This window comes from Eurosta solidaginis, chromosome 2 (assembly GCF_040869045.1).
Source record: "Eurosta solidaginis isolate ZX-2024a chromosome 2, ASM4086904v1, whole genome shotgun sequence".
NCBI lineage: Eukaryota > Metazoa > Arthropoda > Insecta > Diptera > Tephritidae > Eurosta > Eurosta solidaginis.
In genome coordinates, this window is record NC_090320.1 from 14,644,431 (window position 1) to 14,671,405 (window position 26,975).

The 26,975-nt window shown below is 33.8% G+C and overlaps 1 protein-coding gene and 1 long non-coding RNA gene across 5 annotated transcripts in view; one reads left to right on the forward strand and one right to left on the reverse strand.

Moving 5' to 3' along the window:
* Nucleotides 1-26,975, forward strand: part of LOC137239336 (uncharacterized) — a 329,408-nt gene that overhangs the window by 178,321 nt on the left and 124,112 nt on the right. The window lies entirely within an intron of this gene.
* DIP-theta (Dpr-interacting protein theta) overlaps nt 4,708-26,975 on the reverse strand; it is a 554,628-nt gene continuing 532,360 nt past the window's right edge. For 2 of the 4 annotated variants that reach the window (XM_067764509.1, XM_067764510.1), the window contains 3 exons: nt 20,609-20,698; nt 19,556-19,687; nt 4,708-5,109 (listed from right to left, as the gene is read on the reverse strand). In XM_067764509.1, the coding sequence (XP_067620610.1) occupies nt 4,931-5,109; nt 19,556-19,687; nt 20,609-20,698 (401 nt within the window). In that variant the 3' untranslated portion in view covers nt 4,708-4,930. Of the gene's footprint in view, nt 5,110-19,555; nt 19,691-20,608; nt 20,699-26,975 lie in introns of all 4 variants that reach the window. The other 2 variants (XM_067764512.1, XM_067764511.1) reach the window with 2 other exon arrangements.

Genomic DNA, 26,975 nt, shown 5'->3' on the forward strand with positions numbered 1-26,975 from the left:
CAGTATAAGTATCATAGGTCCCTGAAAGCTTTTAGTATTTGCCAAGAAGACGGAGTTATTTTTTTACATAGGTTCCGTCTTCTGAAAGGGTTTTCCAGCTCGGTCGTAGAACAAACTTCTGGCAACACTATGTACTTATTCAGTATATGCGAGGTTATCACGAACTAGCCAGTTCAACCTTAACTAGCATGATCTTAAAGAAAGTTTTTAGCTTTTCGGAAACGATAAAAGAAGTATTTATTTGAAAATTTCTGAAACCGGTACTGAAAAAATGCGTAAAGCGACTTAATATGGTTTGCTGTTTCAATCAAGAAATTAAAAACAAAGCAATTGGTACTCAATTCTAAGTCTAACAATTAAAAATGTGCATTTATAATTGGTGCTGCTTATGCTAGGTAATTTTGTTGATTTATAAACTACAATATTTTGTCATTTTGTCACCGCATAACTATTTTTATATTCAGAAAGTTTAGTACTTTTCATAAAGTATTCTAATAAGTTTCTATAAGATAATACAATCATAGTCTAATAATACATCTGCTGAAAGTAGTTTAAGCAAAATATTCTCCCAACTAGCCAATAAAATAAAATGTTAATGAATATATTACCTCTTGAAAGGTTTCAGATTTCTGTGTATCGGATTTTGTGAGTATCCAGCAGATCCACCAGACGTTGTTATGCCCAAAAAGTGGTCCATATGCCTGACTTTTAAGAAGTTTTTATCTCTTAGTTCGTCTCTTTCACTCTCTCCTTCCCTCTCTCTCTCTCTCTTCCTATTCCTTTTCCTCTTCCTTCTGTTCGCTCGGTTATCTGCGTATCTTTCTCCCTATCCATTTTCTTTCTCACTTTCTCTTTCTCTGTCTCCTTCTAGCTCCTTCTTTCCTCCCTGTTCTCTGTTTCTCTATATCTTTGTCCAATTCTATCTCTCTCTCAGCCTCATTCTTTTTTCCTCATTTTCCCTTTAACTCATTTCCAAATCCAAACTTGTAGCAATCCATTCAATTCCATTAAAAAGGTATGCGAAATATTAATGTAGGCGAACCGACATATGAAAACTCGGGTTCAAGGCAACATAATGATCCGTTCTGGTAGGTGTCTTTTAAATGTGCTTCATAGGACACAGCTACAAGAACTTATATATTACAGCAAATACGACATTAGGTACATCTCCCTTTTAGCCCATTAATGCTGTTCTAATATTCTTATTTTTCCAACTCAGGCTTTTTTATTTAAGGATTATACCTTTCTCTAAACTACTTTCATTCATATTGACCATTTTTTAGGACAGGAGAGGCAGAGAATTTGATATTAATGTATTTTTGGATGTCCTTTCAGCTGGCCTAGTTAGCAGTGGCGAATTGCTTCAATGAAACGAATCTGTTTGGGCGCCAATGGTGATCTGGTGGATATACCAGAGCTGGGAGATACCTTTTTAAGTGCATAGAGAAATAATGCTCTCGAGAGCTTCGTGAAGCTTCGGAAAACTATTCATCGTTCACTTACATGTCATGTGAGGTCAGCGATTGAACTCTAGCAAAGCAAGCAGTCAATCAGTTTTCGCTTAAATTGTGCTCAAATATTCTTTTTGAGCCACATACTACTTATTGCAAAAAAAGTTGCGTTCGTATTTGAAGCTCTGCTGGCATTGGACAGGTTTGGAATAAAGCTGTACTTGATATTGTAGTTGAATACAAGAAAATGAGAGATTTTTGAAAGTAAATTCAGAAAATTCTCATTTATTTTGCGTTCGAAAGAGAGGTTACTGCTTTCCGCTGAGAATAGTGTGGTCCATTTAATCCAGTGATTACTAAAACTAAAATTGCTGCTGGCTTATATGCGTACTATGATCGCTGTGGTAGTAAATAAGTCGCTGACTAACGAGCAATGAAATAAGACGTGTGCACGTATTTTCGATAACACTGGCAAAGTAAAACGTAAATGTGGATAGTAATCTGTTTGAAGTGAGCGTGAGAAACCATCTCATTAGTTGACGGCCTATGCTTTAATTCATTCGAGAATGAGACGATCCGTAAGAGCGACACATGACTCATAAGTTAAAAATAGTTATGAGTTTACACAAAACTATAAAATGTTTGGAACTGCTCTGTGATTTAAATAAGACATATTTTTTCGTTTTTTATTTATCTATTTCTTAACACCTTTGTTATAATTATATTTTAAATATACTACATATAGGTTTTTAAATAATTTAGCGTTTTTATTTTTTTTTCAATATGTAATTCATTTACACATAAATTTCAGCAGCAACAATTTTTGTGCGATAAAATTTGAATTGAATCCTATCACAACTTAAAGAACAATTACTACACAATCTAATATTCGCTTTTCTTAAAATTTATACATATTTTTTGCTTACACTCTAATACAGCTATATAAATTTACGTTTTCTATATACATATTATTTTTCGTGCAAAAATTCAGCCTAAAACTATGCACTTATCTTAAAAAAACAAACAACCCACTTGTTTGTTAGTGATTATAAGCTTTTTACATACACACGCACGTTTAATTTATAAATATATCAATTTATTATTAACTACATTTAGGCTTAATTATTATGCAATTACATATTTCTTTGTGATTTTAATGTGTAGTAATTGATTCATGCGTTATGTTGAAGTGTGAGCCTAAAAGTATGCACAATCAAACGCAAAAATTTTTATAAATTGATATAATCTTAGCTCACATATATAATGATCTGGTATGACAATAACATTTAAACCAAATCTTTTTACCGAAGGCGTAATACCAGGTCGCCCAAGTAGCCAATGGGAATCTCCTAAGATACCATACACTCGGAGTGCTTGCCGAACAGTGACGAGGGGCGACCCCGCTTAGGAAAATTTTCTTCTAATTGAAAAACCTTATTTCTAAAATTTGTATGTTGCTTTGCCCGGGGTGTGAACCCAGGGTCTTCGGTGTGGTAGGCGGAGCACGCTACCATCACACCACGGCGGCCGCCATATACATACGTAAAGATGTGCATACATATAGTACAGAGCATATATAAGAACAAAGTAGAGAGCGCAGTGAGCGTAAAATTCTCTTTGAAATTTGCTCATGTATTGACTGTTGATCGCTGTTGAAATGACCAGTGAGATCAGTGGTGTTAACAAAAAAAGCAGTTAGATTGATTAGGAATCTGTCAATTTTACAGAATTTTGTTAACTTAAGAGCGACAATTTCTCTTCTGTTGAAATGACTAAACTAATTTGTTCGCCTGACAAAGAACTCGGTCGAATTAACCATAATTGGATCAATTTCACCGAATCTCCGTTAAGTCAAGAACAACAGAACCGATTTGTTGATTTTACTAGCACCATTTTTTTCAGTGTACTATCCATCTAGGGGCTACATCGAATATGTACTTCAACCAGCCATAGTTGGTTATAAAATTAAGAATTTTAGAATGTCTATTACCGAAGTTGCGAATGTAGTTCTTACTAAGGGCTTCCCAACACACTATGGAGCCATACCTAACACACTGGTCGCATTACTGCCTCTTACAGCCATCGCAGCATCCAAGGCCTGAGTCTTACCGATTCCATTTCTCTATGCACGCATTCTAGTTGAGGTAAAATCGATTGTAAGTCCCAGATTATTGGTATTACTCAATAGGAGTTAATGCTGGCTTATTAGCAAAGCTAAATCTAATGCAAAAGTGGGTGATTTGTACTTCCTCGTGAAGAGTAGTAGATCCGTCGTCTCCGAATTTAGACTTAGGTCCACCTAATTAGTTTTGCCAACATTCTTTTTTTGATTTAACCATCACTGAAGGGAATGGACCTGAAGTCACGAGCGCCACATCGTCAGGGCATGCCGCAATCTCTACACCAATTGTGCGGAGTTCTGTTTCAGTATCATTTATACTACTAATAACAACATATCTGCTTACAAAGTTTTGCTCCCCCCAGCTCGGCTGATATCGCGTGGTTAAGAAGAATGACGATTCCTTACTGGTTTCTCCACCCCTATCCTACCGTGGGCTGATTTTATCGCGTCAGCTTTTGCGTTGTTGGAAGCACCATCTACATCAACAAACGCGACCATGTTAATTGTTTGTTCCTTATGTGTTTTATAAAGCAATTTCTCAAGTGCTTTTAGCACAAAAAATGTAAGTCTTATTCGCATGAAATTTTTGGTTGGCTCGATACCTCTTCTTGCCGACTTTGATATGCAGATCACACTTGTTTTCCTCCGCGAGGACGGAGTGTGGATAAATCGAATGCATGCAAAAAATATTTGTTTTCTAGAATTTTTGAGTCTTTGTCTGCATAACGGGGAGAATACCATTAGCCCCTGATAATTTTTATCTACTGTTGGCCAAATCCTATTTCACAGACTATCTTAATTTTTTTTAGTTTTATTATCAAAATAAAAAATAACTGTTAATTTTTAAGTTTTTTATTTGGCTCAAAAAATATTAATTATTTCAAAACCATTTTCTTTTTGTTAAAAAAAATTTAGTTTCGTATGCAAAAATCATTGTTTTACAGATTTACGATTCCTGACATGGAGCATAGTTTCGGGCTCATTATTTTGCGTTCGTTACGAAGCTGAAGAAGTTTTTGCGGCGAACTTTCTTCAAAAATATTATCATTTTATTATTTTTTTTTTTTTTTTTCAACAAAGCATGAACTTGTTTTCTTTTTTAGGAGTTTCTATAAATTTTAAATGCTTAATTTACACAAATAAAAACATTGTATATTAACGAATTTTTGTTAGTAATTTTTAATGTTTTATGCGACCTGTTTTGTGTGTTTTAACTTTTTTTAAATATATATTTTTAATTTTTGGTATTTATCTTAAATTTTATTTTTATAAATTCCTTCTTTAATATTTAATTTACACTTTGTTCATCGCGTTCAATTTGCATTTCATTAAGGTACTAATATCAATGAAATATTTGCTACACTCTCAAACACGCTGCAAGAAATATCAAGAGACCCATATAATGTAGCAGCGTTTGCGCAGGCGCACTGGTACATGCCCCATTCTGCGTCCCATCATTATCGTCGGTCAACGAATCAGCATCATGTTTGTTCGTTGCCGATTTGAAATCACTGCGAAAGTTACTATGATCGGCAGCTGAAAAATTGAAAAAGAGAGAATGTAATTTTAGTACTTATCAGTTAAATAAAAAAAAAAAATTAACAGATTGTGTTCCCAAATTCAAATTGGAACTACCATTTGGAGTCGTTTCCCAGGGGTATGTCATTTTTCAAAAGGGTGAATTTAGGTGACAATTTACGATAGCAAAGAAAGGCCAACAGGAGTGAAAAAGATAAGAAGAGCGATATTAATACACATTCGTATAGAGAGCAAATATATAAGAAGTGAGGGAGGTAGTTAGATGCCGGGAGAGCGAGAGAGATAGCTAAAGGAAGAATCATTGGTTAAAAATTGAGGTCGGATGCTAGTGAAATAATTATTCGCACTCATTTCAGATATGGTTGCATTATCAATCGTTGAGTTTAATCGCTGAACAACTGAAAGAGGCTGTTTTGCCAAACAAACATGCACAGAATATTTTAATATAATCCATATATTTTGTTTAAATTTTTTGTCGGGCATATATAAAATATTATTTGTATAAAAGGATATTTACGAATTACTTTTTGAGTATTAACAAAATAGGTGTGCAGACGTCTCGCCTCGTTGCTTGTTAATCAACGACTAAACTACTTTCAATACGATGATTTTAACCTTACTAAAACAACCACAGTTTAAATTATGGCGAACACTTGGAGTTCAAAATGAGCCGTATGCGGAATATCGTTTAAAAGCTGAGAGGAGGAGGTTAAGGGAGACAAACGATGTAATGGGAGAGCGTTTAGAATATTGTAACGAATTTACTTGCAAATCCTCTTATTTGCAATCCTCTGCTAAGTTCGAATCACTAAACTGTTGAATAAATAACTCCAATATTGAATGATGGAAAAATGGCCTTTATTAAAGTACTTCACAATAACACTTATACTTTGCTACTCGCTGGCTTAATAACCAAACTGATTGATAACTCAAATTAAACTCTACTATTGGCCGCTAGATCGCATGCTTAATCGAAATCTCAAATCAAACTGAAACTTCTTACTCGCTTGCGCCACTTTTATAGTTTACGCTGCATACATCTAGGCTCTTCTATTTCCAGAAGTTACTAGTTAGTTCGGCTACAAAATCGCCAGCCACAACTACGTGCACAAATTATTGCCCTCTCTTGTGACAACTCAGATAAGATATATGCATGTGTTTGTGCATTGCCGCTCCGATGCTCGTATACGTACATATGTGTAGACGCAATTATTTATTCGTTTATGTAGATACATAATGATTGAATTATTGATGTGAATGTTTGTAGTTTACAGTCTCTCGAGTACACATAGCATGCATCAAATGCATCTGTGTGTGACATCTCTTTCGGCTGCCTTATATATGTGTATACATGATTTGATTATTGACGTAAATACTGCTTGGCATGGCCTTAGCATCGCCTTAGTGATGGGATATCTTAGGGATGCTAATATCCGTGACAATATTAAAGTTGGTAAATGTTAACTGAGGGCGTTAGAATGATTAAACGAAGATATAGAAAAGCTCATTAAAGACGGAAAGGAACCCAAAATGAGATAAAGAAGCGAACGTAAGATGATGGATAGTGATTCAGTAAAGACTGTTGAACAAGCACCAAGTAATACATGTATAATTTTGTAGTAAATGGAATGTTTGCCAAGCCTAAGTGATTCCGTATAGTCTGCTTCCATTTTATAACCCGAATTTTTTTGGTTTTGCTCAAAGTGACCAATCGATATTGGGTCGCGAGAATAGATGAGATAATGGGGACTATAGTGATAGTAGTGAAATAAGTCTATAACAATTCTGCTATGTTCTCTTCCAGATTGGAAGTCTTAGGACAGGAAATAAAGTAAGTCTTCCAAACAACTTCGGAGGAGCGCCCCTTCATAGAAAACTTTTTACGAACTTTTTATTTGGACTAGGGATTCTTGCGGCCCAATTAATTTAAGTATGATAAATTGGAAATAACAAGTCTCTCAAAGTTCGCATTGGTTTTTTTCACAATTTTTTTCCAAAGTGTGATTAAAATTTTCTTCTATATAAAGAACGGTGGATAATCTAAAACAATCTTTGGAAAAAAAATTTAAAAAACAATGCCAAATTTGAGACACCTCTAATTTTTAACTCGTTAGCCTAAAAACGGTTTAGCTACAAAATTGCATAATAAAAAAAATACAGCAAAACTCCTAATAATATGTTCACCATTTTTGTAAAAGTTTATCGAATTTTCGATTTTTTTAGAATACGGTTTTTAGATTTATTTGCATAGTTTTAGTTGTAAAATTTATAAACATTTTTTCGAATAACTTCGAAAATAAAAAAGAAAGAGGAGTTTAGTTGATAACCAACTTTAAAAATTGCCACTGCTATTTTGATAAATATCATTGCGTCCAATAAGCTTTTCATGGCAATTAAATTTTCAATCAAATTCAGTTCCACCCACATAACATCAGTAATTTCATGAAGTTCCGATGAAAACTGAAACTAATATCCAGTTAAAAAAGAAAAATTCAAGTGAAAATTATATCCAATCAACTTTTCATAAGGTTGCCTATCAATAGTGATGATCACATGAGCGTTCATTATGCAGTCAAGAGCAGAAGTGTAGTGAAATCATACGAACACGCTAGTGATGTGATGGAAGCAGGTTTAAGAAACCGGAGGCAAGAATCGTATGTTTTAAATTTAACTACATGGTATCGGATAATAATAATCATAACGGAAACGACACTAAGTGTTAAATTCACATATTTATCTTGATCAGCGTTAACAGTGTGATAACGCATTCGTACAATAGCTGTGGCTTTATATTCGTTCCTTTTTTTTTTTTTTTGAATTTCAAAAGAAGATATTGCGGCGAATACTAGCAGTTTCGGTACATCACAATGCCGCTGTAAGTAAATATGGCAAAACAACAACAGAAATGTAAGTATATGAGTGAAAAAATAACTATAAACACATCATCATGGAAGCTAAGAGCGTAGACGATATTACTCAGACATATATTTACACAGTAACAAAGAGCGGTGATGACATTACTCATACATAAAAGAAAACAGCGAATATGAGATGCAGCAGATGAGAGAAGTAAATAAGCAACTAATGGAGAAGGCTGTTAGCTAAAAATCTTGACCCTGGGAGAAATAACAACAATGCAACTGAGTGACATATAAATGTTTGATTTTAACACGTTGAAAGTGAAATATGCAAATACATTACTAGCTATGATATTCTACTACCAAAGTTGTGCTGTAAATAGAAAGAATTTATATGCAAAACATTTTAATTTATTTATTCGAAATTTCTGTGATTTGAGGGATAAGAAGGCAAAATTTAATCGAGAATTACTGAAATTCGCAAAAATATTTTAATATGTGTAGACATTTACCTAACGTTATTATATATTGATCTTGAGCACGTAATTTTTATACACAAAATTAAAGTCTGTTTCAGTGGTCTTGATGCCAAGAGTATCCAGACTTTTTGCAAGCGGATATGAAGGTCCGATACATCTCGATTGTATACATACATACCTATCTATATATATGCACATATCTAAAATTGAGTGCTTGCAACGGAAGCTTGAATGTATCGAAATGACAAAAAATAAATAAATATAAAATGATTTTGTGCATATAATAAAAGCTTGTGAATAATAGTGCAAGAATACATTTGAAAATGAAAAAAAAAAATAAATATATATATATATATATATATACAATTCTGTATATGTGCACTTGGCAGCTCTCCTCTGTCCATTTTATCACACAATTTTGGTTTTAAATTTTATTGTTCTGTTCTTTTTTGCTGACTTTATCAGATATGAGTATTTGTATATTTATAAGCTTTAGTCTGTTTATTTTCGTGATAAATGAAAAAGGGTTTCTTTTTTTTTCAATTTAGCATATATGTCCATTTTGACCATTTCGCATGCTTATCACTTGCATCAAGCACAAAAGCAGGGCACTATGGTCCAGAAAACATGACTTCGTGCTCAAAAATCAAAAGAACATAAAAACAAGTAAGGACGGGACTGTCTTCCGCTGTGCCGAGGACTTCATACCTTTCATGAATGGAGCTGAACAATAAACTTATCCCGTTCTTAATCTCCAAATAATCGGATGTATAAGATAAGAAATATATAGCGAACAGATGTACATACCTAAACGATTTTTTAGATAAATATAAAATAAAAAATGGCAGAAAACCCCCTTATCTGAACGATCGGTTGAATGGGATATATACTATATATAGCTCCGATAGAAATGATTTTTACAGGAAATCTTCTATGATATATTAGAATAAATATAACCAAGTTTAACGTTTTTATATTGGAAATTAAGAGAGAAATGGTTAAAAATCTGTCTATCTGAACGATCGGTTGTATAGGATATATATTATATATAGCTCCGATCGAAATGATTTTTTCATGAAATCGTCTGTGATATGTTAGAATAAATATAACCAAGTTTAACGTTTTTATATTGGAAATTAAGGGAGAAATGGTTAAAAATCTGTCTATCTGAACGATCGGTTGTATAGGATATATATTATATAAAGCTCCGATCAAATTTATTTTTTCAGAAAATCTTCTATGGTATATTAAAATATATATCACCGAGTTTCACGTTCATACTTTCTAAATTGCGGCAGGAATGAAAGGTAAAATGACTAAAGAAACACTGTACAACAGCAATTTTTTGTGCAGCATCTCCTGATTGCGACAGGTGACCAAGGGGTAATGATCAAGTTGACCGAATCCATCGCATTGTTGTACCAATGCTTTAAAAACTTTCTTTAGACAATCCTGACAAGTGGTATCAACACGTAGCAGCAATTAAGCAATTTTTGAACAATTCCTAAAGTAGAAGTACAAAAGCAGCTCCTTTTAATCTTTTAACAGGACTAAATATGCGACTTAGTAACAAAGAAGATCTGATTGAAATTATTGAGGATGATGCAATCAAAGAGCTAGATAAAGAACGCGAGGAAATCGTGGAAATGGCTAGGGATAATATCAAAGAAGTCCAGGAACAGAACAGAAAAAATTACAACGCGAAAAGGAAGGCAGAGAAAGTGTATAAAGAAAACGATAGGGTAGCTATAAAGCGGACGCAATTCGGTCCCACCCTCAAGTTAAAAGGGAAATATCTAGGTCCTTACAAGATTTTCCTGGTATTAAACCATGGGCGGTACGAGGTGGAAAAGATAGGTGAACGCGTGTGTCCAAACCGAACGACAACGGTGGCATAAAAATGTGGAGCCCATCGTTCAGGGACGAACGAATGTCAGGACGGCCGATTGTGGGATTGGGTCTTAAGACTAGAAGTGGTCGAGAATACTAATTAGCCATTTACATAAACAAACCCTAAACATATCAATCAGGCCAAATTATGCAAATAAAATACAAACTTGCAGGCGTAGCGTTCTGTTATAGCAAACCCTGCCAAAATGCCAACTTTGAAATAAAACAGCAGAAATATTAGTTGTAAAATTGACGCCGAGCTGAATAGTAGTTGCACCGTGACCTTTCGTAAAATTTTATAAAACCATTAACTGTACTTACAATTAAAAACTAATTGAACTGTAATTCAACTAAAACAACTTTATTATTCATTATTAATATTCAAATAAAATAAAACTTTTTGTGAAATATATATATATATATATTACATATATGTATGGTATTTTCATAAGAGGCTGTATGTTACACATAACTTTTTCGGAGCTAGTTTTACATTTCATCATGTCATTTTTTTTTTTTAATTTTTATTTGCCCTTTGACCTTGTGCACACAATTCTGAAGAGTCTGGGCTTCGGTGCCCAATGCATTATTTCATATTATTAAATATGTGACATTTTGTTTGGACACTTGGAGCCCTACTTTTTATCCTTCCACCAATATTTCCCATTTTTAATGAAGGCATCAGTAATCAAGTTGATGCAACATGTTGCTAAAGATTTTTTCGACATTCGGGTAGAAAAAACTATAGAAGCACTACTGACGTAGGAATAAGATGTGAGTATGTAATTTTAAGCTTTGTACATGGAATATAATCTTCTACTAAACCAAACTTGTAACTTCCCGAAAGCCGCTTTGGACCCCCATAAGACGGCGATTTTGAAGCAGCTTATGTATATATTACACAATAACTAAGACTTTGTTGCCTTAGTGGTTGAAAAGGATGTTATTCCAATCCACTCGCCAAATTATTGAAGCTGGCGATAAGGATGGGAAGTAAGAAAGGACGTGATTCCAATTGATCCACCCAAATCGTTGTGTATTTAATTTAGTCAGTAGATATTTTTTAATGTCTCGATAGTCAAGTGGAAACTTTGAATAAAATTTCGGCAAGGAGAAACGGTATATTTACCAGCGCCTTAATAAGTTTAGCTAAAAATAACCCACCTATCATCTCTATGCAACTCTCTAACGTAGGAAGCTGAACAATTTTTAAACGGTAGCACCGTAGCACAATAAGCATAAAATGCTTTTGAACCAGATTATCTCAGGATATTTTAATATTGGTCAAAACAAAGATATGAAGAAAGTTGTATTAATGTATGGGTTATTGAATTTTTTAGACTATCGTTCGACGAACGCCAAAGTTCCGTTGGCCTTAGTCACGCAACATTGTGTGTGCAAGTCGAATCGTCACCCAATCTGGACTTGGAACCTTATTATCGGCAAATCTATGTATTGCATCCAGTACCTCCTTCTCTATAATTCGTGGGATTTCTATACCTTGAAGGGCCTAATCTTGATAGGTCCTCATCGTAATTAATTTGTCTCGTTGTCTTATGTCCGAAAAAAGTTTCGACAATTCTCATTAGTAGATATGGGGCATGCAGTTTGCTCTAATAACTTTCCTTTCATTTTAGCCATGGATTTCATACAAGCCAATCTCGAACGATAAAGATCGGTACTATCTTTTTGCTACAGAAGCAGGCTCATTTTCTTTTTTATAACATTTTTAGGTTCTGTTATTTATGCTATATAGATAGGTACTGTATTGCTCTTAATATTGTGGGAATGAGTGTGCTCTCTGTGCCCTTAGTCATACTTTGTGTCATTTTATACACTCTTCCGCTTGCTCATCGTCGTTCACCAATATACAGGAGTCTGAAAGACTTACATTTACCTCTACTATTATTTCAACATTCACATCAATCTAGCAACTGAGTGTCGATTGGTATGTTATGACAGACGTTAGATGGCTTAGCACAACAACGCTTCAATAAATGCAGAACAAGAAGTTCAGTTAAACGTGCAAAAGGCTGCCATTACTAAGCGACAATGCTTTGTCAACGACAAGTTATTTTAATTGGATATTCGTACAGAAGATAAAATAAATTGAAACATTTAGAAAATTCTCTGAATTTCCATTTAAGGGCCCCCGGCTAAAAATGCATATATATTTGTAGGTGATTAAGTAGTGGGTCCGATACCCAGACCTACTCAAAATGCTCACAAAATGCCATGAAAATCGGTCGAGCCGTTTTGAATGTCACACCGTGACACGAGAATTTAATATATAAGTTTTTATTTTAGCACAAAAATGAAATCGAATCCATCCCCTGTACATAACATTTACTGTTCGTGGATTTTCCTGCAGAGTGTACATATAGTCATATACACATCAATATGTAGATGAATCGTGTGTAAATTTTCATACATCGATTAATCCTACACCCAACACTTTAAGGGTCAGTGCTCAAAATCAAAAAAAAAAAAAAAAAAAAAACAGATGGCCAAAATTGCAACAACTCAAAAAATTGTATTTCCCTTATGCAAAAATCTAAATTCAGCATCAGTGAATGAATATACACGCATGCAAAAAATTCTCGCATCAATGGCGAGTAGAAGAATCGTGAATATTGGTAAACTCGAAAATTGTTTGACACAAATCCTCACACTAACTGAGAAGATTTCAATCGTAGTTCAATCGTAGGCTATAGCTTGTTGACAAACTTCAAATGGGGTATTTTAATATATGTGACCTGGCCTATGAAAAGGTGGCTTATGACTCAAAAAAAGAAAAACTGCTAAGAAACTGAAGAAATGCATTGTTTATCTTTAACAGCTATTTCTCGCAATTTCTTTTTTGAGTCATAAGCCACCTTTCATAGACCGGGCTACATACGTTTTCCTGATATTGTAGCAACCTAGCAAGCCATTAAGGAAATAAAGTGATTGATTCACAAGACCTTCTACAAAGTGTATATTTTCACTTAAATACGTACCGTAGCGACTCGGATTTTTTCTTACAGAGGGCTGTGATTTGATTTTAGCCCACAAATTTTCATCCTCAGAGCAGATCGTAGCAGCCGGACAACTCTATACTCCCTTGCTCCGGAGATGGTGTTAATCCTAACCTCTTTCCAGAGCATTAAGTAAAATAAAATAATTAAATTAAATAAAGTAAAGTAAAATAAAGAAAATTAGTAAAAGTCTAATGAAAAAGTCTATAATAAAAAAAAATAAAAAAATTTTAATAAAAAAGAAAAAACAATTGAAAAAATAAAAAATAATCATATCAGATCAAATAAATAATATAAAATAAAATAAAATTCAAAAAAATAAAATCTATAATAAAAATGAATAAAATAAAAAAATTTAGAATAAAATTTATAATAATATAAAATAAAACAAAATAAAATGAAAATAAATAAAATAAAAAAATAAAATAAAACAAGGTTAAATAAGGTCAAATAAAATATTTAATTTTAAGTAAATAAAGTAAAGGCAAATAAAATAAAAATAATAAAAAAAAAATATTAAATTAAGTAAAATAAAATAAAATAAATAAATTAAGCCAAGTAAAGTATAATAAAGAAAATTAAAAAAATAGTCTAATAAAAAAGCCTAAAATAAAATATAAAAAAAATCAAATCAAATCAAATAAAACAAATCAAACAAAAAAAAAACATAAATAAATAAATAAAATAGATTAAAATAAAAAAGTTTAAAATAAAATAGTCCAAAATAAAATAAAATACACTAAATTTAAATTAAAAAATTAGAATAAAATAAAAAATGAAATTAAATTAAATTTAAAAAAGTATAGCAAAAAAAAGTTTTTATAAAATAACAACAAAAAACCAAAAAAATTATATAAAAAACATAAGGAAAAATAATATAAAAAACATAAGGAAAAATATAATAAAATCTAAAACGATATTATGATTTACTTTCTTATAGAAGCCACCGTGGTGTGATGGTAGCGTGCTCCGCCTATCACGCCGTATGCCCTGGGTTCAACTCCCGGGCAAAGCAAGATTTTTCAATTAGAAGAAAATTTTTCTAAGCGGGGTCGCCCCTCGGCAGTGTCTGGCAAGCGCTCCGATTGTATTTCTGCCATGAAAAGCTCTCAGTGAAAACTCATCTGCCTTGCAGATGCCGTTTGGAGTCGGCATAAAACATGTAGGTCCCGTCCGGCCAATTTGTAGGGAAAAATCAAGAGGAGCACGACGCAAATTGGAAGAGAAGCTCGGCCTTAGATCTCTTCGGAGGTTATCGCGCCTTACATTTATTTATTTTTTTTTTTCTTATAGAAACTTATTGATGATGTTGTTGTATTAACGATAAAGACACTCCCCGAAGGTTTTGGGGGTATTATCGATGTTGGTGGTCTTCTGCCGGATATATTTTCGGTACGTTCCAGTAACAAGTGCCATTGCGGTGCTAGCCAGACCTTCTCGGGAAGGATTAATATGACTATAGGTAAAGTTAAATCCATTTGAGAAAGTATTTTTATCACAGTTATCCTCAACAAACTTGTGTTTTGGAGTTTACCGTGAACTTTTGTCTTTCCAAATATGCTTATGTACGCATTTATTTACATTTCTACACAAAGCTTTTATTAGATTAAAATTAGTGCTCAAGAGAGCTTTCGATATTTTCGCAAAGCAAAAATATTTTCTAGAGCAACGAAGAAAACAAGATTGAGTACTTTCTCATATATGTGAGTGTTTATGCATTGCATAGGGAGCAATATTACGTGTCTATGTAGTTGTGCAAATGCAAGCAAATAAAATAGTACCAAATGCAGCAATAAAAAGCGGATACGATAGTAAAGTATGCAAAAAACTTAAATTATATTGCAATGACAGTTAGGTAGTAGATGAGTGTAGTAGAGGGAAATCAAGAAATTGAAAATAAATAAGAAAAATTGAATATTCCCCTCAAGTACTTATGCTCGCTAGTATTCAAAAATTCGTAACGCAAAACTCTTCGAATATTGGCAACGTGTGTATTTGCGACGACCTGAATTGTCAGAAGACAGCAAACAGAAGGTCACATGCATCCTCGTCAGCTAGGCAATAATCTTTGACAGGAAGCCAACTGCTACGAACGGAAGCAGACTATAAAGTGCCACACATACTTGCTATAAAACAGAGCAAGACACAGTGACACAAAATGTTCATACGAAGAACATGTTAAATGCATGCGCTAAGCTCGCATATGTCGTTGATTTCACCAAATGCAAATCTATAATTCACACTTCTTCGCGTTGCCAGCAGCATACCATATTTTGCTTTGCTACATATATACACACACACATACTATATAGAGACATAAGGATATTTCTCAAATCTTCTTTCCTTTCCGGTCTGTGCGACGCCTGCAATTACCCGCATTCGCATGCATTCCTGCTTTTCCTTGCATCTTTCGCTTGTTCCCCACTTTGTATCAGACTTGTCGCAATTTCACCAGTGCAACAGTGCAAGTGACATATAATGCGGGTTAGTTTGTGAGTGTGTATGTAAGAGTTAAATAGTGTGGCGCAGAAAGTGGAATTGAAGAGGCAAGCTCGTCCGCTTCTGACAGCACTCAATTGGCATAATCGTTTGTCATATTATGGTAAGGGAAAAAATTTAAAAAAGCTTGAATTCCTTGTTGAATGCAAATCAAGTATAAGACCATAAAGGCTAACTTAAATATTACAAAATGGGAAAATATTGTTATTATGATTTCAAAAGTATAAGTATCGGTTAGGAGGAGATGTACAAAACCTTTACGTAAGATGAAGCATACCACCGTTTATATAGTGTTTAACCCGTTAGGGTACTATTTTTCGAAATAGGGGTTAACGCTTTCGTCGCAGTTGAAAATATTAAGCTTTATATATAAGATTGTAAAGGGGTGCAGATGTTATGAGGTGCAATATACAGCAGTTCCAGTCGGTATGTGTACTCATATTTAGGAGGTGACATACAAGGCGCCCGACATTGGGCTACCGAAAAAGCTATGTTACACCACTTACAACTTTTCATGTGCTTAAATAAAACCGTTCTTTCGGAACTGGAGCTTACAATCGTTATCTGTATATGCTGTAGCCTGAAGTTCAAAAGAGATTATTGAAAAGCGTGACAACAGAAAAACGTCTGAGTTACTTTGTCTGAAATTCTGGTGATTGAAACTTATCAAAGCAACAGGGCTATAGGGTAACACCAATTGATTATCTTACTGCAAAAATGTTTACTTTTTTTTTTGTTTCTGGTTGATTTATGTGGCAAGTCAACTATTACTCCAATAAGCGGTAATGTACTTTTTGATACCAAAACTCGTGAGCTATCAAATGAAAAAAAAATGTCTTAAAAGTATTAATGGAAATCGCATACCAATATATCAATCTCGCTGAGTTTATTAGAGAGTGTAGTTAAGAGCGTAAATTTCTCGACCTAACTCTTAGTTCTGCGAGCAAACTTCGATCTTTTTCGAAAGCATGAGATTCTGGACAGTTCCACCAAGCATGGAAGTTCGCAGCTGTGACCTAAAGTATTGTGTACCAACCCTATCCCTGATTTTCCAGTGCCTAGTAAGTAACGTAAATAAACTGAAAACATGAGTATGATTCATGCCGTACGAACTTATTCGCCATTTTGTTTCTCTGTATGTTAGAAGCCTCCCAACCACATAAACTCAGTATATATATGGCTTATTTCCTACTCCAAACAACCACAATAGATGTTACTGTCACCCGCTTCACAAGCTAATGCATTTATTCGTATTCGATTGAACGGCCCATATTTTCAATCCACTACAATTGAGTAGAGTAGGGCTGTGCCTCATCTTATGGACCCTGTGTTCGCATTACAAGCAGCTTGTAGAACTTTTCTTATGATGCTTTCCATGCAGCTCACCTCGACTGGTTCCCTTGATTCCGGCTTGCACATCCAAACCTTCAGTACTAGCCACAAACCCCACTGAAACCTACAGTAATTTTTCAGGCATATAATAAGCATCATAAATCCGCTTAACCTCCAGTTCAGCTTATGTGTCTGAAAAATTTCAAGTTTTATGGAAGTATCAGAAAGTCATAGCTCATAACTGCCAAGTGATGGTCAGTTAAAACTTGAATGTTTCGCCTTAGCGATGAGGACTACCATTTCCCCTCTTGTTGGGCTTCAATCAACTACTCAGTTTTCTCAGTGGTCCCAACATGATCCAGCTGCTTCCATAGAGACACAGATCGATACCGCGATGACCACCATTACAAACATATTGTAACGATTTTAGTGCAATTGCGCTTATTTGCAACCTTCTGCTAACGTTCGAATCACTAAACTGTTGAATAAATAACTCCAATATTTGATAATGCAAAATGGTCTTTATTAGACTACTTTCAAAATAACACTTCTATTGCTCGACATATAGCGTGCTTAATTCAAACTGATTGTCATGCCTCTACTGTTGCCGCTTTTATACTCTTCTGCTATAAAATTATAATTGCAGATGCACGTGTATAGCTTCTCATATAGCTCATGCGCGTGTATATGTGAGTAATACTTGCACAATTGTTGCATACTTTCGGGAGTATCTCAGATATATGCATGTGGTTGTGCGTTGCTGCGTGTCCGTACATATGTGTATACATGATGATTAATTTGGTTATGTGCATACAAGTCACTGCTCAGTATCGGCTTAGAGATGATAGAACCCCTTAGTGTTGCTAGTATTCGTCACAATATCGATCGAAAGCGGTATAAATAGGAAATATTCGAATGGGTCTGCTGTTAAGAAAAAAAGCAAATGAGCGGAGAGCAAAGGAAAGATAAGAAGTCAAAACTAAATCCGTACGGCGTGTTATGTTATCGTTTTTGTTTCATATGTGTTATCGTTTTTTTGATAAGTTATCGGTTAAATTATCGGCCTGAAATCTCTTCGGCGGTTATAGCGCCTTACATGTATATCGGTTTGTAATCGGGGTTTTTGACGATATATAGACGAGTTAGCGATCTGTTAACCAGTCGTGATGAGCTTGCTATAGGTAATATAAGCGGTCGTTGAATCATAGGTTGCGCATCGACGAATTATTGGTTTGTAATCGAAAATATTATCTACTTAGTTTTAAACGAAAAGTTATCAATTCTTTATCAGAGTGTTGACAATTGGTTATCGGCGTATTATCTATTCGTTTTAAAAATCTATCGGTTTGTTTACACAAATTTATCGATTTGTTATCGAAAAATAATAGGAGTCTTAATAATTACTCTCGCTGCTTTGTCGATTTAATGTCAATGGCTTTTCGACTTATTATAAAACAGGCACCGATAAAATTACAAAAAAAAGGATTCAGAAAGAAACTGATAAGAACTCAAAAACAAGCTCGGTGAGAACAAGCCAATAACAACCCGATAACCGATGATTATTTTCCTATCAATAATAATCCAAAAGTAAAACAATTGCTCATAGATAAGAAGCCAAAACCCTTCTCAAAAAGGACAAAATTATTATACTACTAGTCAGCGTTGCTCGGGTTGGGCAGATACTAATCTAAATAATAAGGTATATTTTAACGCATCCTTCCCGCTACTCAAAGTCAAGCAATCAGTATATAAGATTTTATTGATCTTCAAAATGTATCTCCCAATTTTTCTCATTATTACCCTTTATAATTTCCTTATCTCCCCCTCTTATTTTTTTACACCCTCTACCTCTCTCATTCTTTTTTCTTAGAATGATTCCTCTAATTTATCATTATTTGCTTTATTTTTCAACTTTTATTTTGTCACACGTAATTCATACTCAATATCTCATATCTTAATCAAAATATTTTAGCTGCACAACTTGTTTCTAATATCTCATATATGTAGCTATTTTTACAATGGAATGCTTAAATTTAATAAAAACTTTTAAATCGCTCAATGTCATTGGTATAAAATTTTTGTGAATTCAATGCTATTACCAAACAAAAGTTCTGCACTTCAGTACGTACATGGCGTATAAGTAACTTTTGCAGACATACACATTTTGTCGCACCACCCAGTGGCGCATGTGAAATTGAAAAATAATTTAAATTTAAAATCCTTAGTTCTCAAATATGAATCGAAGGAGCCTATAGCCAAAATTTAGTGATGACTGAAGTCTGGGAAATACGTTTACATAGGGAACACACAGACAGAATTAGATTTATATATATATAGATATCTAAATAAAAATTTTAGTGATACTCACAGGGAGCGTGCATGTGATCTTGTGAATTCCATAAGCTCGATGTTGCACCAACAAAGACATTATTCAGCGACGATGAAGGCATATCGGCTGCATTCGATTTTGTGCGATGAACTTTTTTGTTGAAACGTTGATCTTCTTTGTTAACATTTTGTTGGCGGAGAAAAAAAGAAAAAAAAATGTAATATATAATAAATCAACTATGTGACAAATTGCTCATAAAAGCCATCATAAATATAGAAATATGTGAAATGCACTGTCGCTACACTCAATATCTTTCTTTATATCTTACGACTTTTCATGCACTTTTGCACTTCATTTCTGCCTACTCTGCCACTTAAGCTAAAACCCAACAACAATAGTAATTGCAACTATATAAACGGTATAAAAGCGTTGCAATGATGGAATAATAAATAAGACAAGTGGATGCATTAAGTTTTTGAGGGGATTTGTAAAGGTACTCGTAAGTCCTATACATACATCATATAAGTACAAGCAAAAAGGACAACAAGGAAGACAATAAAAATGGAATGTTAATGTTAAGTGATGCATAAGAACTTTTACCATATCTCCCTTATTGCACTGCTACAGCGGCAAGCGACTGTTAAGAATGCATAAAGACCGTTTAACAATGAATGCTTCGAGTCATACTACTACTTTGATCAAAATGTATGTGCGTAATAAATGTTAAAAGTAGTTAAACTTTTTTCCACGCTTTGCCTTCCACAAGCACTGTGCAGCAAGACCACAACTTAACCCTGTATTGAACTCATCTGTCAAAATCGTAGTCAGCGCAAAGGATTCATTGCTAACGGACCATAAGTAAGCTTTTGCTGATGTTTGTATTAAAAGCTATGTACGTCTATATTGTGAGGAGGAGAGCATGCGTTGGGAACGATTGAACGAACAAGAGATACAAAGAGTATACAAAAGTAAGTTAAGTAAATAAATATATTACTTACATAAATATTTGTACAAACATAGTACTATACCTATATTTGTATGCTTGTATCAGTGTGTGAGCAAGTATTTATTGGTTTTTGTATTTATACGCACCTTTGTTGTTGTATTTAACAATTATCACTGGTACGGTATTGAGTGCCACAGTTGGTGCTATTGTGGTCACTGTCGTTGTTTGCGGAATGTCTGCAATGAAACCAAACGATAGCAGAAAATCGTGTGCAAAAGATATGCGAAAAAAACGACCAAAGTCAATAAAAGTGTTTAACTGGAACATGATTGCTTTAGTTTTAAAGTTAGTGATTTTAATTAATTACAAAATTTTTAAGGATTTGAGTTGAAAAAGTATAATTTTATGCTATATTTCTTCAATGGAAACCAAGTAATGACTCAGAGGAATTTTTATCAAATCTCGCTAACTAGGTTCAACTTTTTTTATTTTTCGATAACTTTATAAAATATCCCATGAATTGTGTAACTAGGCTTTTACAAATTAATCTGAAAAATGTTTTTGAAAAACTGCGAAAATTCGAGAAACTTACGTAAATTGTAAACTTTTTAATTATTAATATAAGAGAAAAATTACTTTTTTCGCACAGTTCTGTTGAACTCGCCTGAAAATATTCCACACAATACGTGGGGTGTGTGTATACAAAACGCATAGCAAAAAATGCAATACTTTGAAACCGGTTAAAATGCGTGCAGAGGGCATTCATATGACTAAGTGGATAGAGGCATCTGCTTTTATACAAGTGTGAAGTATGAATGCTGGAGATTTCGAGTTCAAAAGTCAGCTGCGGAAGAATTACTGATGAAGAATTTAAATGCAAAAACACATATCCATCAACCACCACCGTGTGCAAATTTTTTCTCTAATAAGGCAGTATGAGTCTGTCTCGTTAAAAACATTTAATACTTTTTATTCAGAGTGTAATGATGTTTTATTTTGTTTAAGGCATAACAAAGTATAAGTTATAGTCCACACAAATTTCGTATTGATTTTTCACAATTTTTTTTTAAATGACGGAAAATTTTCTTTCACACAAAGTACGCTTATGTATATATTTGGTTTTTAAGGAATAATATCAGAATCTTACGAAAAAAAAAATTGTGAAAAATCTTTGATAGGTTAAGAGCCGTTTTTATTTGAACTTAAAAACTAATCTTTGTTATAAATTAAACTTTTGTATCGAAAAAAATGTTTTTATGGGGCATTAAACCGTAAAGCTCATATGAGAAAACGGACGTTATATTTGTTGTGCTATAAAAATGCATATTAAAAAAATTCAGAAAGTTACAAATAAAAAATTCGCAATTTTTTTTATTTCTCTTGACTTCTCGATATATTTCGAAAATGAGTTTGTGATTTGTTTGCATAGTTTTAGTAACAAAATTCAAAGAAACTTTTTCTTAAATCATACATAGGAAAAAATAACGTAGTTGAGGAAATTTGTTAAATATGGCCACTACTATTGGCGTGCTCGCTGCAGTAGTTAATAACTGCTAGCATAGCTGTAAAATGTTAGTTAATATGTAAACCAAATAAAACTAATAATCCATAAATTTTCTCAATCCTCCTCACAACAAAGGTAAACAACCAATATCGTCATGTTTTATCAATTTTAAAAAAAGATTAAAGATTAAATTTATACATAACTAAAGGACACTGCAAACTTTTTTTGCCCGAAAATTAGTTTGCCTACATTTTAAAAGTGAGCTTTATTTTCCGCCTCATTCCCTAACCCATTTTTTATCCCGCCTCCATACCAATTCCACTCCCACTCTTATTAACACACCCATTCCTACTTCCACTCCCTTTCATACTCTTACTAGCACTTTCACTAAGAATTTCATTCCTACTATCTCTCCCACGCGCACTTCAATTCAAAGTTCGACTACCAATCCCTCTACCTCTCTCAGCACAATTTCCTAATATATGAAATCTCTATAACAAATATCGAATACCTGCTTCACCTGACCGACATATTTCAATAGCTTTGTTTTTAAATGGTTTTATTTAGCTTGACTTGAACGGTCGGGCGAACAGAATTTTTTAATTGTAATTGAAATTCACGTAACTTCCCGATAAGCTACAAGCTTGAAACTTGGAATATAGTCCAGAACCCGATGAAAATGCAATAATAAGAAAACCACTCCAATAGGTGGCGCATGGATCGAAATATTTCAAAAAATCGTATTTGTTGTCCGATTTGGTAATATTTGGAACACATAATACATACAGTCCGGTAGAAGTGACACCAAAATATTTTGGAGTTCGAGGAGGGACAAGCATACGTGGCGCTGAGTCGAGTAAAGTCTTTGGAAGGATTATGTATTGAGGACTTAGGTTGTAACAAATTTTCAGGAAAGCGTCCTTGTAATATTGAGTCCCTAAATGAACCAAATAGAGTGAGAAATAATAGGCAATTAAATAGAGACCAAAAACTTGAAAATAAAATAATTTAAAAAAATTTTTTAAGTTAAACGGTTTTATTGAAAACAATACTTACATGAAGTAATAATAATACGAAAAGCTAGAAAATAATTAGATAGGTCCTAGGTACTAGTCATCACACTCCTCATCGATCTAGGGCGTTGATCAGACAATTAAATAAAAGCGTTGAACCTTAATCAGGTTTTGGCACGCCACACATTTTTAGAAATTTCACGCGCCCAACGCTTTTATTTAATTTTCCGATCAATGCCCTAGATTGGTGAGGAGTGCGATGACTAAGACCTACCTAATTATTTTCTAGCTTTTAATATTCATGTAAGTATTATTTTCAAAAAAACATTTTAACTTAAACATTTTTTTAAATTATTTTATTTATAAATTACTACGAAACTATATGTTGTATGTACGAGTGGGAGTGTGAGTTGGAGCGTGAGTGGGATTGGGAGTTTAAGTACGAGTGTGTGTGCGAGTGGAAATGAGGATAGTAGTTGGCGTGGGAACGAGTTTGGGAACGAGAGAGAGAGAGATAAATGAGACAAGGGATGGATACGAATAAGAAAAAGTAGAAGAGAATAGGGAAGAGAGCGAAGGGGGAAACGGGGCTCACTTTTGATGTAGGCAAAACTATTTTCGAGCCGATAATAGTCTGACGTGTACTCTGGTTTATTAGCAAAACTTCTTTTACATTTATTTATAGTAAAAAGCCCACTACAAACTTAGAATAATTTCAATAGTATTTATTCAGTTAATAAACGTTGAATGCAAATATTTACAGCTGAATAAATGTATTGAATTTACGTACTCGAATTCCACAGAGAATTTCATTATTTTAACCAACCAATTAACAAAACTATCCAACAGAGTTGAGCGGAAATTTTTCTTAATTAGTAATTCCTTTCAAATCCAAACAGAAATACCAATAAAGTAGATATGTAATTTACGATTGTATAGCTCCGCAAATACAACCGACAAGGCAAACCCTTATGTACTTAAATAAATTTAATTATTTGTAACCAAAATCTTGCAGTTTAATCTGAAACACCAAATTAATTATTAACACATGCTTTCAATATGCTAACTGGTCAGCCGCAGCAACAATTTGGCTAAATCTTCAATTTCGCCCTTGAACACAAGTAGCCTATGCTCTAGGCTAAGTGAATATTACTACATTTTGCAACACCTTAACACTAATACATATGCATTTATTTGTATGTTTTGTGCTTGAAGACTGCTCGTTTGTCTGTATGTATGTTACATTACAATTAGTGCCACATTAATTATGCAATACTTATCGGTTCTTACAACCATATGCCAACACATACATACAAATGAAATTAGAAAATGAGTAGCCAATGCACACAAAAATTTACCAAAAACCACAATTAAATCTGTATGCATGTATGTGTGTGTCTGCTATGCAACAAATAACAAATATTACTTATCACCTCATCAATTTGTAATTTCTCTACTTTCTTAACATATTTTAAGGCGCACTAACGAGCCACTTGGTCACCTATATACACAACTCCTACATATTGCAATAAGTTCTTAGTTTAATGCAGTAAATTTTCATATAAATAATTAAATATCAAAATTTATATTGGTTTACAAGTTGATGAATGATCATGTTGTTATGGTTTGTAGTTCTTGTAGTTGTAATTGCATAAGCATAAATAGCATACATATGCTTTTAGTGTAAGTAAACATAGATGTAATTGTGGCAGATTTATGTGCATGTATGTGTGATTTTGCTGGCATGTTTGCTTAGCTTGGCTTATGTGTTTTTCCTGAAAATATTTATGAGAAATTAATAAATCACCTAAGGAGTACTACAAAAACAAATAATGCACCAAATTTCAGTTCATTCGTTAAGGATATAACGTTGAATGAAGAGAATTCTAAACGTACTTTTTATGAATGCAGCAGCAGAAAGAATTAATGCAATATAACTTTAATGAGATAATTTTAGGATTAAATTTTTGAGCCGAAGTTGTTGATTCCATGGTTTGTGTAGCGTAAACTTCTGAAGTGGATGATAGTGCAATTTATAGCTACTCTAACCCAATGGTCAACCACATCTACCCAAGTCCTTTATGAAACTAAGGTGTGGGAGGCGGTATGGCCTACAAGGTTAAATGTGGTTAGTATAAATCGTTACCGAGATGGTCGGGGTTATACCTTAGTGGTATTTGTTACCTAAAAATACCAGGAATATATTCGGAAAAGGACCACTAATATCGTTAACACTCCCGACAGCCTTCGGAGAGTATATTAATTGATACAACAACATCAACGAAATGAAAAGAAATATAGAAAAGGAAATCCGCATACAAATCTTAACTAAAATCAAACAAGATCCAGATTTGAGACTGAGTATGAAAGCGATCCAAAACAAAAACAAGCACCAACAACAATCCGACACCACTATTAAATGATGACTAGAATTGAGTAACTTTGAAACCGGGCCCAAGCAAAAATGTGAGCAACTGAAACCACAGCCATTACCGAAACCTATACCGAAAAGTAACATACCTGTAAACGTGAAGGTAACCGTAAACGAAACTGAAACCGAAACTGTAGCCATAACGGCAACCGGTTCTATAACATTGTGAAACCAGAAACATGACCGAAACATTAACCGTAATCGTAATTGGGACTGTAACTGCAACGACTACTATAACCGTAACCGTAATCAGTACAGTAATAAAAAATTGAAGCTTGACCCATAACCAAACCTGGACTGTTACCGAAAGTGGACCCAAAAGCAGTAGGAGAACTACACTTACACCAAATTATAAACCAGCAATCGGACCTACAACATAAAGATGAATCGAGATCAGAAAGGGAAACAGAAACGAAACCTATTTCGGAATCAATCAAGGCTGATACTGAAGCCGGAATAGGAACCGTAACTATATAGAGATCAGAACTAAAATCTGAGGTATAACTGAAATGGAAAGCGGAAATGAAACCTAATTCGGCGGCAAAAACAGAACCGGAACAGAAATGTACATATATCAAAACTTGAATTTCACTCGAGGCAAACCCTGATATGAAAGCGGACACGCACCGCAATCAAACGGCAACTACATACAAATCGAGAATTGAAATCGATGAGCAGTCAGAAAGCAAATCAAACTCAACTGTATCATGTTACTAGTCATGATTAATAGACAGCGTTCTCTCACTTACTCCATTTTACCTTTTGTTTTCAATCTTTTTTCCTTTATCTATCTCTTTTCCTCGAATGTTTGTAATTTCCCTCTTTTCCTCTTTCTGTTAATCGACCAATTTCTCTCCTACCTGTGTTTTCCTGTTTTCTTTGTACTTCTTTCCAACCTTCAACCTTCCACTGTCCCTCTTCTGCTTTCGATTGCTATATATCTCTCTCTATCTCTCTCTTGCTAAATATCTTAATTTCCTTATTTTCGTACGTCATGTGCATCTCCCCTCTGCTTTGCGTAATCTCCATTCCTTTTTCTCCAATTTTTCTACCTGACTTTGTTGCTCGTCCACCTCATCTTCTTCCTATACCTCTCCTTTTTCTCTCTCTCAACTTTATTTCCTTTCTCCCTTTTTCCCGTTCGCTTTACTTCAGCTGCATCATGTATATATATGATCACTATATCAAGCTCTGTACAATTTTCATTCCTGGAAGCGTGGCACAGTCACCTTTTTTCAAGCTCAAGGCCACAGATTTGTGTTCACAATTCCTGTCTTTTTATTTTTCTGATATTTCGACTTCAATTAGAAGTCATCTTCAAGGACATGCGAATACACCTTGTCGAGATGAAATATTGGACAAAACCAACATGAATTATGTAACGCAAATATTTTTTTCTTTCGTTTTCGTTTAATTAAACACAAATCTGTGGAACAGAGCTTGATAATTCTCTTTAATTATAGATATATTTTTAATAGTAATTTTAATAAAAAAATGTTTAAATGAATTGTTTAATTTTACAATAGACCCAATCATCACCTAAACTTCTAGCCTCCAACCATTTA